Source organism: Triticum dicoccoides, chromosome 3B, assembly GCF_002162155.2.
Source record: "Triticum dicoccoides isolate Atlit2015 ecotype Zavitan chromosome 3B, WEW_v2.0, whole genome shotgun sequence".
Lineage (NCBI taxonomy): Eukaryota > Viridiplantae > Streptophyta > Magnoliopsida > Poales > Poaceae > Triticum > Triticum dicoccoides.
Window position 1 is genome coordinate 338,418,400 of NC_041385.1, and position 19,679 is coordinate 338,438,078.

The window sequence follows — 19,679 nt, forward strand, 5'->3', positions numbered from 1 at the left end:
AGAAGAACAAATAAACGCCTTCACGGAGATCGAAAGGAGGAGGCTTGAGATGGATGTGGAGAAGAAAGCCAAGATGCTTGAGATGGAGGCAGGGAAGCAAGCCAAGATGCTAGAGATCGAGGCCGACAACGCCAAGACCAAGGCGAAAGAAGTGGCTCTCGCGAGCATGATGACCGGGGTGAAGATCATGATGGTGGATCTCAACACCGTGTCGCCAAGGAAGAGGCCGTGGTTTGAGAAGATGCAAGCCGACATGCTCAAGTTCGACGATGAGTGATCTATGACGGCGAGCGCCATCCTTTTTCTGTATGCCGGCAGGTGTGCTGGCATGACCACGAGGCCACGATGACATGGTCGAACTCAAGTCCCACCTCTTTTTATGTGCTGACATGTGTGTCGGCCGCTAACGAGTGCGCTAGCATGAACTGTGTGGTGTTTTTTCTTAAGCTGGCATTGTATGCCGGCGCTAGCATGATGCCGGTATGAGTTTCGGACGACGACATGGCTACTGACATGATCTATGGCCGCGGGCCTTTTTATAAAATTACGTACAGACATGAAATGGGTCGGCGTGTTGGGCACAATACTAACCCAAATCTAAAACAAAGCAAACGCGGTGCGTGCGGCCGACCCAAACAGACAAAAAAGGAAGTTGCTCTTAGACTGCAACAAGAATCGTGAATTGGAAAGAACAGGGTAGCGAAGATGAGTAATTGCCAAACCTGCACTGACAAAAACCGCACTACCTTATCGCTCAAACTGAATATCGAAAAGGTTAAGACTGCACCAAGCATCGAGAATTGGGAAGAACAGGGTACTAGGATCACATATGGTTTTACAGATGCAGTACTAAAAAATAACTGGATAGAGGAAACCGCACAAGTACTGCGGTTTCAGTAGACTCAAAAAGCAAAAACAAAGCACAGAAGACATCAAAAGACCCGACTAGTATTAACTCAGCACATATTTCTGTATGCCATACCAAAATACCAATCACTAGACGCCAATTCAGCGTGTCCACGGCGATGTTGAAACCCTGCTTCCTTCTAAAGAGAAGGAATTCAATTATCCAAGATACAACCACCAGCGGCAGCAGCAGGAATGATAGACTCCTTCATACCCACGTCTCAAGCAGAGGCCTTGTCAAACTTGAGGGGCTTCACAACCTCCCAGGTGAAGTCAGCATCCTCACGGCCAAAGTGGCCATAAGCAGCCGTCTTGATGAATCTGTTGCCACCCTTCTTCAAGTCAAGGTTGATGCTGATCATCCCAGGCCTGAAGTCAAAGTTCTCCTTCACAATCTTGAGGATCTCCTTATCGGGGATCTTGCCAGTACCATAAGAGTCAACGAAGACAGATAAGGGCTCAGGCACACCAATGGCGTAGGAGATCTGAACAATGCAGCGGCGTGCAAGACCGCTAGCAATGATGCTCTTGGCAGCCTGCCTGGCAATGTAGGCGCCACTGCGGTCAACCTTAGTTGGGTCCTTGCCGGAGAAAGCACCACCTCCGTGTGCTCCCCAGCCACCATAGGTGTCGATGATGATCTTGCGACCAGTAAGACCAGCATCACCATGAGGGCCACCAATGACAAAGCGGCCTGATGGATTCAAGTGGAATATGGTCTTCTCGTCCAGGTACTTCTCAGGGATCACCGGCTTGATGACATGCTCCTTGAGGTCCGCAGCAATCTCATCATTGGTGACAGTCTCATCATGCTGGGTGGAGATCAGAACAGTGTGCACACGTACAGGAACCATGGCACCTCCCTCGTTGAGGTATTCAACCGTGACCTGGGTTTTGCCATCAGGCCTTAGCCAGGCACAAGTGCCATTCTTGCGGACTTCAGTGAGGCGGGCACCCAGCTTGGTGGCAAGCACATGGCTGAGGGGCATGAGCTCAGGGGTCTCATCGGTGGCATAGCCAAACATGATACCCTGGTCACCAGCACCAATATCCTCAGGGCGCTTGGTGAAATGTCCGTGCACACCCTGGGCAATGTCAGGAGACTGCTGCTCTATGTTGACAAGCACCTTGCACCGGTCAGCATCAAGGCCAACATCATCAGAGATGAAGCCAATGTTGCGGCAGGTGTCACGCACAATCTTCTCATAGTCAACAGTGGCCTTGGTGGTGATCTCACCAAAAACCATGACCATGTTGGTCTTGGTGCATGTCTCACAGGCAACCTTGCTGTCAGCGTCTTGGGCGAGGCACGCGTCAAGCACAGCGTCGGAGACCTGGTCGCAGAGCTTGTCAGGGTGGCCCTCGTTCACAGACTCAGAGGTGAAGAGGAAAGTCTCGGTCGCCATTTCTTGCGCGGTGGTGGTGATACTCCAATCTACCTCTGCGAATGCAAAAACAAGTGGTGAATTAGATTTAGAACTCCACAGCAAATTTGTAGATGCCCACAAAATGCTAAATCTAAATGGAAGTATCTGTTTCTTCACAGCAGAACTTTCGATAGTAGCAATTGATTATTTATACGCTTACATCAGTCGAAGTGAAAGCTACCTGATTACGCTCAATTAAAGAGATATATCAGCGAAAATTACAATTGGTCTACTCGATGAAGAGATTTAAAAATGAATAAAAACATAGCCGAGATCTATAAGCCCATCGCATGACCGACAAGTAATCTACACACTAAAAAAGGCGGATCTTTTGTGCAGGCAACTAGATCCATACGATATATTATTATTTGTTTAAAAAAAGAGACATGAGAAAAGAACAAAAAGATCCAATTGTCCACTCCCCTGATGAACTCTGACGTCCCCGAATTTCTAACCGGCCGTAGAATCTCATGAAACTAACAAAAGCAAGACTATTCCCAGTTTATCCATTGATAGGCGAGAACCGCAACAAAGATACAAAACGGAACGCCGTGAAACCAGATCTACGCCGAAAATCACCATTACCCCTCTTTTCAGCCACCCTCCTGCCTCTTCCCGCACAAAGCAAGAGATCTCAAATCCTATACGTGCAGATCCAGCAGAAGAGAGGGCAAGAGAGAGAGAGACGCGCAGTAATTGGGTAGGGTGGGAAGGGCTCACCTTGCGCTGCCGCTGCTGCCGCCGCCGCGTTTGATCGGGAAGTAGAGAGGGATGAAGCGGTTACGGGGGTATGCACGTAGTTTTTATAGCAGCGGATGCGTCGGGTGCGGATCGGGGAGGAGGATGGTTGGAGAGGATGGGCCCGTGCGGGTGTGCGAGGTGGTGCGTGCGAAAAGTATTTCGGCGAGCGTGGTAGGGAGAATGCACGTGAGGACCGCATAGCCAGTGAGTGCTGTGTCGCTGACCGGCTCGACCTTCCCCACCCGCGCTGTCCTCCTCCTCACCAACCCCGTTGCCAACAACCCCACGTTGTGGCCCCGCCTCACCAAACATCTGAAAGAAAACCTTCTTTACTTTGCCGATTTGTGTTGTGTGATGTGATGTGAGGTGTTTTTTCACCAAACCCAGTGTCTCGGCTCGCGAGGGTTAGTTTTTTTTTAAGATTCATTAATAATACTTCCTCCGTATCTAGAAAAATCTATGACAAGAATTTTGGGACGGAGAAAGTAGTAGGAAGCAGCAGAAAATAATAAGGTGATGAAGGTCCTAGAACTAGAGGATCTGAAGGTCAAGGAAAAAAGAAAAGAAAAACAACAACCCTAATAGCTGCAGCACAACACTCCATACAATCCGTATTAGGCAGCGCAACTCCGACTCCGACGATGAACTACCAAGGAAACTAGGCCGGGGTGGCGTCACGGGGATCACCGAACGAGCCATCTGTCACGCGCCATCGTATACCATCGGCCCTCATTGCGGCTTCGTCTTCACAACAACAGACAGTCTTGGGGGGGGGGGGTTAGGGTCAACACATAGGCTAATGCGGAAAAATAATAAATAGGCGATGGACAGGGAGCAATGAAATTTAGCTGAGGTTGCAAGAGAAGGGCCTTCTTTCGTTTGTAGGAATCTTATAGGAATTTCATATTCAAATAAAAGTTCCTATAAAGCCCTTTGGTTTGTAGGAATGGATTCTTATTTCTATGTAGAGTAGGATCCAATTCTTCACATTTCAAAGGAAAAAAACATTAACGTAGACTCAATGAAAAAAATTCCTATCCCATGTCTTAAATGACATCTCTTTTCTTTTTTTATAGGAATTGAGATGCATGTCATCTCACTTCCTATGAAGTTTCTATTCCTACAATATTTCTATCCTGTTGTAACATCCCAAAATTTACAATTTTTGAGTGTTAATTACTTAAATAGGATTAATTTAAAACTTGCTTGTGTTACTTGTTGTTAGTAAATTTTGACTAGGATTTGAAACTTTTGGTGTTAAATGAATATTTTATAGAGAGGGAATAAAAGGACTTTCCCAATTTTCCATCGGCGTCTCATTTTGGATTTATTGAATATTCAAAAAAATCCAATTATGAGAGAGGATGACATGACTTCCTCAAAGAATAATATTGGTGAACAATTGAATATTCCCCCATTTGGATTTTGAATATTTAAAACAATTCTGACTCGGAAGTTTAAATATTATGAGAGAAGGTAATATGAGTCCTTCAATATTGATGAGTCGGATATGTTTTAAATGTTATTTGAATTTTCTCAGGAGTTCAAAAATATTTCGTGGAACAATTTATAAGTGTCAAAGTAAAGTTTATAAAAATATTATATGTATTTTATATAAGTATTTTGGACTAGAAAAATGTTCACTAAGCTATATATGACTATATTATTTTTTGGATGTTCTGGTATTTTTAGGAAGTGATTTGGATCATCTTTGGAGTTGCAATCATTTCTGTACCTGTAAAATAAATATAGGAAATCCCTAAACCTATACCTAGCTCGCCCGAGCGGCCTGTCCCTATCCGCTGCTCAGCAAAGCAGCGCGCAGCGCAGCCGCTAGCAGGCCAGCCGGTCCAGCCCAACAACAGCAATAGACGCAGCACAGTCGGTAGCCGCGCACGCGCATCAGTGCGACGTCAGCATCGCCCCACCTTTCTGCCTCTCAGTTGCTCCTCTGTCCATGACAGCGGGCCCCATCTGTCATCTGTCCTCTCTGTCGTGTTCGTCCCGAATACTGTAGCCTGATCCAATACCAATCGCATCGCTCGATCCTTCACCCCTTTCCCAAACTGTGGACACCAGGCGACCCCTCTCGCTTCCCTCGTTCGATTCCCACAACCTCCGACTCAAGTCGCCTTCAAAATCAACCACACTGACCTCATAGTGCTCCGCCAGCCGAGCCTCCTTCCACGGCCAAGTCTGGCGATAGTAAGCCACACCCATGTCCCTCTGTTCGTCTATAGAATCGCCTTGATGTCCCGCCTCTCCCTGACCATCTTCCCCTACGCAGACGCAAGGATCTAGGCTCCCCAGGGTCGCCCGATCTCGCGGGAGCTCCAACGCCACTGCAGCGCCAGCAGAGGACCCACCCATCTCCGTTGAAGCCACCATCACAAGTTGCATCCTCCCGTCACCTCATATTCGCCGGAGAGCCACCAGAGGAGCATTGCCACCGTTTTCCCCTGCTGGTGAGCACGCGCACGCAGGAAACCCCTTCCAACCAATCCTAGTGCGACACGTGGCCACATGCTATAGTAGCCGCAGTTCAAAATACGTTTTGGACAGATTTTCACCCAATTTTCAACTAGCTATATTTTTAATCTATATACCCAATTTAGGTGATTATTTTTCCTATGTAATCACAATGACCATAAGAATATGGCAGAACCAATATTCACACCTTTGTGCATTTCAAATTTGAATTTGTTTGAATTTTGGTTCAACCATCCGGAGGTCATATCTTTCAAACTGTTTCTCTAAAAAAATTAATTCCTTTTGCGTCTGACCTTTATACCATATGCTTGCTATTTATGTCATGTATACTCTAGATTCAAATACTTTTGACATATTTGAATTTTAAATATTCAATTTGAACTTGAATTCACCATAACTTTGGTCATATAGCTCCTATTCGATTAATTACTTTTTGCCAATTAATTCTTATGTCATACTCAATATGTCATACAACATTTATGTTATTGTCCCTATAATTTTAAGTTGATTCCATATTGTCTCAAATATAACCCTATATAGCAATCTTTATCAATTGATTCTTTGGAGTTGACTTCTTCACCTGTCACATTATAGAACATAAACAACCTATGTTATACTTTAAGCCTATATTTATTGGTGTTGTTCAACCTTGCCATATTTCTTTTGTTGTTCTTTTTGTTCTTCTATATGGTGTGGTTATTTATTTGGATTCTTTCATTTGCGATAGATTGCTCGGAGCGTGACGAGTAGAATTATCAGGAATTTGGAGTGCGGCAATCTTCATCCAACGTACCAGGCAAGTTACATCTTGATCATACCACAACCTATTGTTTTTCTATGCGTGTAGTTCTATATCACAATAGCATATTATGCATGTGTAGGAATATTATGGTAGTATGCTATTGCTACTGAGTTTCAGCTTAGTAATGCCTTATTGTAGATCGTGGTAGTGTATTCTTGCTATGCTATGTAGACGAGGATTGGTTCGTGTATGCATCGAGATTATGTGAGGACTATATATAATATAACTTGAGTAAAAACATAATATATAATTCACCTCTGGAGGGGGGTTGCATCATGGAATTTCTTGTTCCTTTTCTAAGGACATGGAACATGACTAAGTGCGCCCGAATGGTGTTGCTGGGTGGTTTCAAGAATATCATGATTTATACCTTCTGAATGTAAGTGGGTGTCGTCTAGGCTCAAAATGATTAGACAGACTTACTGACTAGTAGCTTCCATGTACAACCACTGGCTAATATGGGCTCTGGCTTAGTTGATCAGTTGCGGAAACCTTACCCGGTTGGGATGTGCCTCCTGTGGGACTAGGCGACTGCTTCTGAAAGACTTTGTATCAATCTTTTGGGTTGAGTCCGGTGGGTAAAGTGTGCAGACCTCTACAGTATAAAAACTAATCATGATTTGCCGTGTCCTCGGTTATGGACAAATTTGAGCGATTATGCCATTACGGTTGTTGGATGATCTTGACTGATGACACCTTAATAAAAATTGTGTGGGAAAGTTAATAATGGGGATAGGTTGGAATTGGATTGCCCAATTCAACTGTATGTATTTAATTTTAGCAAGACATATATAAAATTTGACTATCATGTAGCTATTACGGAAAAATGAGCTTTCTGCAAAACAACCACTACACTATCTCTTGATATACCTTGCGTATACATGTAGGTCTGTTATATAATTCCTGCATGACTTGCCAATACATTCAATGTATTAACCCTTTGCGGCTGCAACGTTTCATGTTGCAGATTTTATACGACGAGTGAGTGATATGATGTAGGGTTACGATGTCTATACTCGACATCTGCCTGTGGTGTTGATGGACTTCATGGAGATTTTATTTGCTTTTCTGTTGCATTTTGTTTGTATGCTAGCTTGAGCTATGTAGGTATGTATTATATTAAATTATGGATCTACGATGTAATATTATGACATGTGGTTTATTCTTGATATTACATCTTGTATTGTGTGTGATAGCTATTGATCCAGGGACTAGCACAATAAGCATAGAGACTTGAATCTTATCAGGTTCGGTCGTTACAAATGGTATCAGAGCCTATGTTGACTGTAGGTTGTAACCCTTAGAATGGAGTAGGAAAAAACCATAGGAACAAATTATTTTATCACTTCTTGATTTCTTACTATCTCTACTCATAGTTCTAGTCTATTATTCATCTTCTAAAGCTTCTTCTCTAGTTTTAATGTAAATGGCCATCGTATAGTAACCCCATTGGCCCGTGCCACTGACTATGTAATGCTTGGGAATTCAAGGAAGAAGTATTTTTACGCGACTCAAGAAGGACTAACTTATAGATTACTAGATGATCTTCATGGTTAATTTAGATGAGATGGGCAAAGCTTAGATGCAGACCACCACTACTTATTGAAGTTCGATAAATGATTCACTGGTAGTGTGATTAGATCATATCTCATGTGGATATGCCCTTAACTATAGGTTTTTCTTGTGTGGTGTGAATTTTGTGATTTTTATTGATTGATGTTGTGTGATGTGCTCTGTGATTTATTTTGCAAGTAGAATAAGTTTGTGATGTTTAGACCCCTATCTTTTTAGTATATGCCTCAAGATTCAAGAATAGCAAACTATGAGAAGACTTGGTGCCATGAAGATTTCTTCATTGATGCAAGACAAAAGCTACAAACATTTAAGACTTTAAGGATACAAGATTTCTATATGCATATATCGCTAGATGTGTTTTGTGAGCTATCATTGTGTTTGTTTTACTGGCAGCGCATGTCAAAACTTATTTTAAAAACAAAGAGTGATGTTTGTATGGGTATATCTATCTCTTTCTCCAATCTATCTCTTCTAAACCCAAGACCCACACCAAAGGAGTTACTACATTGCTTGAAAATCCCATGAATGGAGTGAAGATGGATGCAACCTAGGGATGAGTTCAAGCTAAACCACAAGCGCATGGATCCACCAGGAAGCAAGAACAATCTTTCTAAAGGAAGAACCCTGGAGGAAGCTACATTTCATCAGAAGACGTCTTATAGAAGTTGAGCAACCCTGAGAGTTGAAAGGCACGATAGTTTTTTGGCATGCAGAAAAAATGGAATTATCCGACCAAGTTCATGAACAAGATAAATTTCTGCAATGCTCATGAGGATGCCCGAGTGTTAGAATGTGAGATTTTTTAAAGCATATACAAGGTAATGATATGGGTGCGGAATGGATTGATCACCATACCGACTTACTCTTATTATTCGCTCATGCTATGTGGATGGTAAATCTGGAGTGACTTACCTATAGTAGAGACACGACGTTGTTAAGCCTAAACCATAGAATGGTAGCACACATAACCCTTGTAGAAGGCACCCGTTGCCAATAGTAGGTTACACGGAGAGAAGTAGCCAAGATCGTTTTCTACAGGAACCCCGATGGTAGTATTCTCGATGACCCCCATGAGAGTATCGATATTGTTTAGTATTTGTGTATGACCTATCATCCATGGAGGCTCGGTATTTGGAAGACCGCTCTTTTGATAAAGGATCCTCAAGACCTCGAAGGAGTGTAGTGCGTGTACCTGAAGAATTTCATCGAAGGAGTAAGATTCTTGAAGACTCGTGGCTCTAATTATAAGGGTGGTAGCACCCCACACTCTTGGATGATCAATGGATATTCAAGGAGACCCTGACCCTAACCTTTTCTTTGTAGCTTCTTCGAATCTCGAGGACGAGATTCATTTTAAGGGTGGTAGATTTGTAACATCCCAAAATTTACAATTTTGGAACGTTAATTATTTAAATAGGATTAATCTAAAACTTGCTTGTGTTGCTTGTTGTTAGTAAATTTTCACTAGGATTTGAAACTTTTGGTGTTAAATGAATATTTTATAAAGAGATAATAAAAGGACTTTCCCAATTTTCCATTGGCGTCTTATTTTGGATTTATTGAATATTCAAAATATTTCCAATTATGAGAGAGGAAGACATGACTTCCTCAAAGAATAATATTGGTGAATATTGAATATTCTCCCATTTGGATTTTGAATATTTAAAACAATTCTAACACAGAAATTTAAATATTGTGAGAGAAGGTAATATGACTCCTTCAATATCAGTGAGTTGGATATGTTCTAAATGTTATTTGAATTTTCTCAGGAGTTCAAAAATATTTCATGGAACAATTCATAAATGTCAAAGTAAAGTTTACAAAAATGTTATATGTAATTTATATACGTATTTTAGACTGGAAAAATGTTCACTAAGCCATATATGACTATATTTTGTGTGTGGATGTTCTGGTATTTTTAGAAAATGATTTGGATCATCTTTGGAGCTACAATAATTTTTGTACCTATTAAATAAATGTAGGAAATCCCTAAACTATACCTAGCTTGCCTGAGCGGCCTGTCCCTATGCACCACTCAGCACAGCAGCGCGCATCACAGCAGCTCGCAGGCCGGCTGGTCCAGCCCAACAGTAGCAATAGCCGCACCATAGTCGGCAGCTGCGCCCATGCACGCACATCGGCGTGATGTCAACATCGCCCCACCTGTTTGCCTCTCAGTTGCTCCTCTGTCCTTGACAAGCAGGCTCCATCTGTCATCTCTCTCCTCTGTCATGTTAGTCCCGAATACTATAGCCCGATCCACTCCCAATCACATCACTCGATCCTTTCCCCCTTTCCCAAACCATGGACACCAGACGACCCCTCTTGCTTCCTTCGTCCGACTCCCGCAACCTCCGATCCAATTCGCCTTCAAAATTAGCCGAAGGAACCTCACAATGCTTCGCTGGTCGAGCCTCCTTCCATGGCCAAGTCTGGCGACTGTAAGCCATATCCATGCCCCTGTGTTCGTCTGCAAAATCGCCTTGATGTCCCTCCTCTCTGTGACCATCTTCCTGAAGAAAATATGCCCTAGAGGCAATAATAAAGTTGCTATTTTATATTTCCTTATTTCATGATAAATTTTTATTATTCATCTAGAATTGTATTAACTGGAAACTTGATACATGTGTGGATACATAGACAAAACACCGTGTCCCTAGTAAGCCTCTACTAGACTAGCTCGTTAATCAAAGATGGTTAAGTTTCCTAACCATAGACATGTGTTGTCATTTGATGAATGGGATCACATCATTAGGAGAATGATGTGATGGACAAGACCCAGCTGTTAGCTTAGCATTATGATCGTTCAGTTTTATTGCTATTGCTTTCTTCATGTCAAATACATATTCCTTTGACTATGAGATTATGCAACTTCCGAAAACCAGAGGAATGCCTTGTAAGCTATAAAACGTCACAACGTAACTGGGTGATTATAAAGATGCTCTACAAGTATCTCCGAAGGTGTTTGTTGGGTTGGCATAGATCGAGATTAGGATTTGTTACTCTGAGTATCGGAGAGGTATCTCTAGGCCCTCTCGGTAACACACATCATAAGAATCCTTGAAAGCAAAGTGACTAATGAGTTAGTTGCAGGATGATGTATTACGGAACGAGTAAAGAGACTTGCCGGTAACAAGATTGAACTAGGTATGAAGATACCGACAATCGAATCTCGGGCAAGTAACATACCGATGACAAAGGGAATAACGTATGTTGTCATAACGGTTCGACCAATAAAGATCTTCATAGAATATGTCAGAGCCAATATGAGCATCCAGGTTCTGTTATTGGTTATTTACCGGAGAGGTGTGTCAGTCATGTCTACATATTTCTCGAACCTGTAGGGTCCGCACGCTTAACGTTCGATGACGATATTGTATTATATGAGTTATATGATTTGGTTACCGAATGTTGTTCGGAGTCCCAGATGAGATCACGGACATGCCGAGGAGTCTCAAAATGGTCAAGAGGTAAAGATTGATATATAGGACGATGGTATTCAGACACCGGAAGTGTTCCAGAGGGTACCGGGTACTTATCGGGTCACCGGAAAGGAGTTCCGGGCACCGCCGACAAAGATATGGGCCTTATGGGCCAAGAGAGGGAACACACCAGCCCACAAGGGGCTGGTGCACCTCTATACAGGCCAGCCCTATGAGGACGTGAAGGAAAGAGGAGAGGGCAAGGAAAGTGTGGAGTAGGACTCCCCCTTCCTCCCCTCTCCCCCATTTTTCCTTCCCCCTTGTTTATACAAGGTAATGGGGTGCCACTTGGGAAACCCCAAGTAGGATTAAGATCCTACTTGGGCGCCCCTTGGCTGCCTCTCCTCCCCTCCCACCTATATATATTTGGGGATGGGGGCGCCTAGAACACACAACGTCAATTGTTAGCCGTGTGCGGCGCCCCCCCTTCATAGTTTACACCCCCAGTCATATTCTTGCGGTGCTTAGGCGAAGCCCTACGCGGATCACTTCACCATCACCATCACCATGCTGTAGTGCTGACGAAACTCATCTACTACCTCGACACCTTGCTGGATCAAGACGACGAGAGATGTCATCGAGCTGAACGTGTGCAAAACTCGAAGGTGTCGTATGTTCGGTACTTGATCGATCGGAGCTAGAAGAAGTTCGACTACATCAACCACGTTGTCAAACGCTTACGCTTTCGGTCTACGAGCGTACGTAGACACACTCTCCCCCTCTCGTTGCTATGCATCTCCTAGATAGATCTTGCGTGAGCATAGGATTTTTTTTGAAATTGCATGCTATGTTCCCCATCAGTGGCATCCGAGCCAGGTCTATGCGTAGATGATATGCACGAGTAGAACAAAGAGTTGTGGGCAGTGATCATCATGCTTACCACCAATGTCTTATTTTGACTCGGCGGTATTGTTGGATGAAGCGGCCCGGACCAACATTACATGACCACGTTCATGAGACCGGTTCCACCGACAGACATGCAACTAGTTTTGCATAAAGGTGGCTGGCGGGTGTCTGTTTCTCCTACTTTAGTTGAATTGAATTTGACTACAGCCAATCCTTGTTGAAGGTTAAAACAACAAACTTGATAAATCACCCTTGTGGTTTTTGTGCCGTAGGTAAGAACAGTTCTTGCCAGAAGCCCGTAGCATCCACGTAAAACTTGCAACGACAAAGTAGAGGACATCTAACTTGTTTTTGTAGGGCATGTTGTGATGTGATATGGTCAAGACATGATGTGATATACGTTATTGTATGAGATGATCATGTTTTGTAAAATTTACGGCAACCGACTGGAGCCTTATGGTTGTCCCTTTATTGTATGAAATGCATACACCATGTAATTGCTTTACTTTATCACTATGCGGTAGCGATAGTTGTAGAAGCAATAGTTGGCGAGACGACCACGATGCAATTATGGAGGTTAAGGTGTCGAGCCGGTGGCAATGGAGATCATGACGATGCTTTGGAGATGGAAATCAAAATCACAAGATAATGATGGCCATATCATGTCACATATTTTGATTGCATGTGATGTTTATCTTTATTCATCTTATTTTGCTTAGTACGACGTAGCATTATAAGATGATCCCTTAACTAAAATTTCAAGGTATAAGTGTTCTCCCTGAGTATGCACCGTTGCGACAATTCTTCATGCTAAGACACCATGTGATGATCGGGTGTGATAGGCTCTACGCTCACATACAACGGGTGCAAGACAGTTTTGCACATGCGGAATACTCGGGTTAAACTCGACGAGCCTAGCATGTACAGACATGGCCTCGGAACACTAGAGTCTGAAAGGTCAAACATGAATCACATAGTAGATATGATCAACATAGAGATGTTCACAATTGATGACTACCCCATCTCACGTGATGATCGTACATGGTTAGTTGATTTGGATCACGTATCATTTAGATGACTTGAGGGATGTCTATCTAAGTGGGAGTTCTTAAGTAATTTGATTAATTGAACTTTAATTTATCATGAACTTAGTCCTTATAGCATTTGCAAATTATGTTGTAGATCAATAGTTTGCGTTGTAGCTCCCCCATGTTTTGGATATGTTCCTAGAGAAAACTAAGTTGAAATATGATAGTAGCAATGATGCAGACTGGGTCCGTGATCTGAGGACTATCCTCACTGCTGCACAAAAAAATTATGTCCTTGATGCACCGCTAGGTGACAGACATATTACAGGAGTAGATGCAGATGTTATGGACGTTTGGCAAGCTCAATATGATGACTACTTGATAGTTTAGTGCACCATGATTTAGGGCTTAGAACCGGGACTTAAAAAACTGTTTTGAATGCAACGGATCATATGAGATGTTCCAAAAGCTGAAATTGGTATTTCAAACTCATGCCCATGTCTCTGACAAGTATTTCGCCTACAAGATGGAGGAGAATAGCTCAGCCAGTGAGCATATGCTCAGAGTGCCTGGGTAGAACAATCGCTTGAATCAAGTGGGATTTAATCTTCCAGATAAGATAGTGATTGATAGAGTTCTCTAGTCACCATCACCAAGCTAATAGAACTTCATGATGAACTATAATATGCAAGGGATGAGAAAAACGATTCCCGAGCTCTTCGTGATGCTGAAATCAGCAAAGGTAGAAATCAAGAAAGAGCATCAAATGTTGATGGTTAATAAGACCACTAGTTTCAAGAAAAAGGGCAAAAGGGAAATAAAGGGAACTTCAAGAAGAATGGCAAATAAGTTGCCACTCCCATGAAGAAACCCAAAGCTAGACCTAAGCCTGAAACTGAGTGCTTCTATTGCAAAGGATATGGTCACTAAAAGTGGAACTACCCCAAATACTTGGCGGATAAGAAGGATGGCAAAGTGAACAAAGGTATATTTGATATACATGTTATTGATGTGTACTTTACTTGTGTTCATAGTAGCCCCTGGGTAATTAATATCAGTTCAGTTGCTAAGATTAGTAACTCGAAATGGGAATTGCAAAATGAACAGAGACTAGTTAAGGGCGAGGTGACGATATGTCAAAAGGCTTAAAATTTGACGAGATTAGTAACCTACGCTGACGTTTCTTAAAATTTGGGGTTGCGACACTTATGTCAAAAGGCTTCAGCCTGATAAGCTCGAACCCAAATATGAGAAGTGCGTCTTCATAGGATACCCTAACACTACTGCAGGATGCTGCTAACACGACACTACGATCAGAGACCCTTCGATGAAACTGTTTGTGATGCAATAACCACAAATGGTGGTGTAAAAAAACCATCAAAAAGGGTGCAAAACGTTTGAGATGATGGAGGCATCAAACACGGTTCAGATTTTGGTTGCATCTGCGATGCAGGGCATACAGTTCAGTTCAGTTAACTATTTGCGACGAGGAGGAACAAAAGAAATGGGCTGCCAGATGAAGGTGTGTGCGATATACAACATACGGTTCACTCGGATGAACTGTTTTTGATTAGGCAACACAAAAGAAACGATCAGCCATATCAAGGTGTGTGCGATATACGCCAGGCGGTTCACTCGGATGAACTGTTTGCGTTGAGAAAAGAGAACAGAAACGGTTCAATATAACAAGATGTGTGTGATACGCGGCAAACAGGTCTGTAATCAGAAATGTGTGCGAAGACCGATAATAACACAGACGGTTACTTCTAATGTGACGTGTGTGATATGCTTTGTCTACAGAACATCATTTGGCCATTGGGGGATGGGCGGTCATCCGGATACGCCATAAGGATGCAAAGAGGCCTCCTATATCAGCAAGGACTAGTTGGTCCACCAATAGCTCATGTAAGAGAACTCTCAAGTTAAGTGTGCTCAGGCCGGAGCAGCCATCAGATGGGTGATTGGATGGTAAGTTGTGTTGATGTTAAATTAACTGATGGAGTGGGTCTTATCTATTAAATTAAATGACTGATATGACCCATCCCATGAGTTAATTTAACCTCGAGGTCCTTATTTTTTTATTTTTTTAACACATGTTAAAGAAGGTCTACCACATTACTTTTTGACGATGTGTGATACGTGGCATACATTTGATCCATCTGACCTGTTTGTGATGGAATAAGCCATGTGTGTTGTGGGCAAACGCTTGCTAGTGCACAACCGTTTGCGATTGATGAATTCATCACCGACGGGTTCCCTAGTGTGGTCTGTGTTCATCTCATCATCATCTACTTCTTGTGCTAGTTTGATGTTCCTTATATGCTAAGTTTCCATTAATTGATGGTGCTTTATGAACACGCTACCGTTTCCCACCATTTCCTCACCAGTTTCCCGCCACCCGACGATATTTCGCATAAACCTAGGCGACACGCGATGCACGGAAGCAACAAGCGCAACCTATAGCACATCCACCTTTTCCAAGCATGCCAACCCACCAAAACGCCGCCTCTTCCATCAACCTCATCGACGAGGAAAACCAGAAGGCACCACGGCCAGTCAAGGTTGCGGCGCTCCCTGACAACGCGATGGACGACGCCATGATGCGCATCATCGCCAGGGTTGAGCAGACCCTTGGCGCATGGCGCTTCAGCGCCGCGGATCAAGATAGCCATGTCAGCACCGAGAGGTTGCAGCTCGCTGCACAACATGATTGATGGCGCGCCGTAGAGCAAGCTAGGCGCGTCTGCGCCGAAAGGCTGCGGCTCGCCACACGGTGAGACCGTTAGAGCGCCACAGAGCGAGAGGCGCACCACGCTGCACAGCAAGCGCGGATCCGTCGGTGCTTGCCTGCTGTCGATAGGGCGTCGCAGCTGGGTACACGTCCCGTCGGTACCCCATTACTCGCCAGGAGTGGGCACAGGCCCTCTGCATCGTACTTGCACCAGAGGCTGGCCGCGCCGTACTTGCACCGGACGCTTGCCGCGCCATTCGCATGGGTCGCGCTATTCGCCGTGTTCGTGGCCCGCTCGATACCAACGCGCTGGTCGGTAGGCTCGACCGCCTCCTTGGCCCAGGTGTCCACCTGGGCGCAGTAGAGGAACATGGCCGTCACATCCTCGAGGTGGTGATCTCCGATGAAATAGCCAACTTGGAGCTCGAGATCACGCTCGAGATGTATCATCAGCATGTCGACCGCTTGGACGAACGCTTGCATGAGTTTAGGCAGAGCCAAGAGCTACCGTAGGCAAGGGCTGCTGGTTGGTCTCATGGACACGTTTTATTTTGTTGAGTCGCTTCGACGTGCATAGCTATGTATTCACAACAATCATAGTATTGCTCTGTTTATTGCTCTGTTTCAATGTGTGTACTCTGTTTTCCGTTCTTATATGTTCTGTTTCAATGTGTACTCTATTTTTCGTTCTTATATGTTCTGTTTCAATGTGTTTTTATACGCTTTCCATTCTGTATATGTGGATGATAATAGCTAGATTCAAATTAGTATAAAAAACAGACAGAAAATGGAATTCGTAATATATATATAATTATATATATATATATAATTATTCATTAGTTCATCACAGAATATATATAATATCATCACATATACATGATGATACTTAACTACTAGGTACAATGCATAAACTTTAAAAGAACAATACTAAAACTAATAATCCCTCCTAGGGGCAGTATTATGGCAGCCCCTCGCCAGCAGCTCCCTGGTGCGGCGCGTCTTCCCAGCGCGGAGGCAACACTCCGCCTCCTCCGCCTCGCAGCACTTGATGTACTGATCTGCCTCTTGCAGGCGGACGAGCACGAACGATCTTGCCATTTCGTTGGGCGCCCACCAGAGCTCCTCGTCAGTGGCACGCTGGAGCTTATCGGCCCACCTCCATGCAGAGATGAGGCGCCTAGCGCCTTTGGCCTTCCTCGCGAAGTACCTGTCTTATTACACCTCCTCCACACGATGATGGGCGTGCCCCCAAAGCTCCACCGCCTCCTTTATCCAGGCGGCATCACGGACTTCACAAGCCGCCTGGTGCTACGTCTTGAGCTTGCGTTGGTTTTCCTTGAAGAGGAAAGGGTGATGCAACAATAGTAGCTTAAGTATTTCCCTTTGTTTTTGAGAACCAAGGTATCAATCCAGTAGGATGCTCCTCAAAAGTCCCACACACGTACACAAACAAACAAAGAACTCGCAACCAACGCAATAAAGGGGTTGTCAATCCCTTCACAGCCACTTGCAAAAGTGAGATCTAATAGAGATAGTATGATAAGATAAATATATTTTTGGTATTTTATAATATAGATACAAAAAGTAAAGATGCAAATAAAAGTATATTGAAAGCAAATATGATAAAAGATAGACCCGGGGGCCATAGGTTTCACTAGAGGCTTCTCTCAAGATAGCATAAGTATTAGGATGGGTGAAGAAATTACTGTCGAGCAATTGATAGAAAAGCGAATAATTATGAGATTATCTAGGCATGATCATGTATATAGGCATCACGTCCGTAACAAGTAGACCGACTCCTGCCTGCATCTACTACTATTACTCCACACATCGACCGACTCCTGCCTGCATCTAGAGTATTAAGTTCATAAGAACAGAGTAACGCCTTAAGCAAGATGACATTATGTAGAGGGATAAACTCATGCAATATGATATAAATCCCATCTTTTTATCCTTGATGGCAACAATACAATACGTGCCTTGCAACCCTTTTTGTCACTGGGTAAGGACAACGCAAGATTGAACCCAAAGCTAAGCACTTCTCCCATGGCAAGAAAGATCAATCTAGTAGGCCAAACCAAACTGATAATTCGAAGAGACTTGCAAAGATAACTCAATCATACATAAAAGAATTCAGAGAAGATTCAAATATTATTTGTAGATAAACTTGATCATAAACCCACAATTCATCGGATCTCGACAAACACACCGCAAAAAGAGTTTACATCGAATAGATCTCCACAAGAGAGGTGGAGAACATTGTATTGAGATCCAAAAAGAGAGAACAAGCCATCTAGCTAATAACTATGGACCCATAGGTCTGTGGTAAACTACTCACAACTCATCGGAGGGGCTATGGTGTTGATGTAGAAGCCCTCCGTGGTCGATTCCCCCTCCGGCAAAGCGCCGACGAAGGCTCCAAGATGGGACCTCGCGGATACAGAAGGTTACGGCGGTGGAAATTGTGTTTCGTTGGCTCCCTGGATGTTTTCGGGGTACGTATGCTTATATAGGAGGAAGAAGTATGTCGGTGGACGCCCGAGGGGCCCACGAGACAGGGGGCGCGCCCTGTAGGGGGGGCGCCCTACCCTCTCGTGGCCGCCTCGGCTGCTTCTTGACTTGCACTCCAAGTCCTCTGGATCACGTTCGTTCCAAAAATCACGCTCCCGAAGGTTTCATTCCGTTTGGACTCCGTTTGATATTCCTTTTCTTTGAAATACTGAAATAGGCAAAAAAAAACAGCAATACGGCTGGGCCTCCGGTTAGTAGGTTAGTCCCAAAAATGATATAAATGTGTAAAATAAATCCCATAAACATCCAAAAGGGGTAATATAATAGCATTGAGCAGTCAAAAATTATAGATACGTTGGAGACGTATCAAGCATCCCCAAGCTTAATTCCTGCTCGTCCTCGAGTAGGTAAATGATAAAAAGAGAATTTTTGATGTGGAATGCTACCTAGCATAATTCTCAATGTAATTTTCTTTATTGTGGCATGAATGTTCAGATCCAAATGATTCAAAATAAAAGTTCATATTGATAAAAGAAATAGTAACACTTCAAGCATACTAATCAAAGTAATCATGTCTTCTCAAAATAACATGGCAAAAGAAAGTTCATCCCTACAAAATCATATAGTTAGACTATGCTTCATTTTCGTCACACAAAGATGTTCCCAACTTCTATACCCCCGATGACAAGCCAAGCAATTGTTTCATACTTAAATAATCTCAAACTTTTTCAACCTTCACGCAATACATGAGCGCGAGCCATGGATATAGCACTATGGGTGGAATGGAATATGATGATGGGGATTGTGTGGAGAAGACAAAAAAGGAGAAAGTCTCACACTGACGAGGATAATCAACGGGATATGGAGATGCCCATCAATTGATGTCAACATGAGGAGCAGGGATTGCCATGCAACGGATGCACTAGAGCTATAAATGAATGCTCAACAAAAGAAAACTAGTGGGTGTGCATCCAACTTGCTTTCTCACGAAGACCTAGGGCATTTCAGGAAGCCCATCGTAGGAATATACAAGCCAAGTTCTATAATGAAAAATTCCCACTAGTATGAAAAAGACAACTTATGAGACTCACTATATGAAAAACATGGTGCTACTTTGAAGCACAATATATGAGACTCACT

General features: G+C 43.4%; 1 protein-coding gene across 1 annotated transcript; it reads right to left on the minus strand.

The window, feature by feature from the left end:
* Window positions 1-766: 766 nt before the first annotated feature.
* LOC119276021 (S-adenosylmethionine synthase 1-like) lies at window positions 767-3,288 on the minus strand. The gene is made up of 2 exons (XM_037556972.1): window positions 3,054-3,288; window positions 767-2,347 (listed from the first exon to the last, which is right to left on the minus strand). The coding sequence occupies exons 1-2, from the start codon at window positions 3,271-3,273 to the stop codon at window positions 1,128-1,130; spliced, it is 1,440 nt and encodes a 479-aa protein (XP_037412869.1). The 5' UTR covers window positions 3,274-3,288; the 3' UTR covers window positions 767-1,127.
* Between the last annotated feature and the right edge of the window lie 16,391 nt (window positions 3,289-19,679).

What these genes read in the sequence shown, in the direction of transcription:
- LOC119276021 (XM_037556972.1), bottom strand. Translation starts at nt 3,273, where the DNA reads ATGCGGTCCTCACGTGCATTCTCCCTACCACGCTCGCCGAAATACTTT. An exon ending in GGCAGCAGCGGCAGCGCAAG is followed by an intron (nt 2,348 to 3,053) that starts GTGAGCCCTTCC and finishes TTGCATTCGCAG; the next exon opens with AGGTAGATTGGAGTATCACC.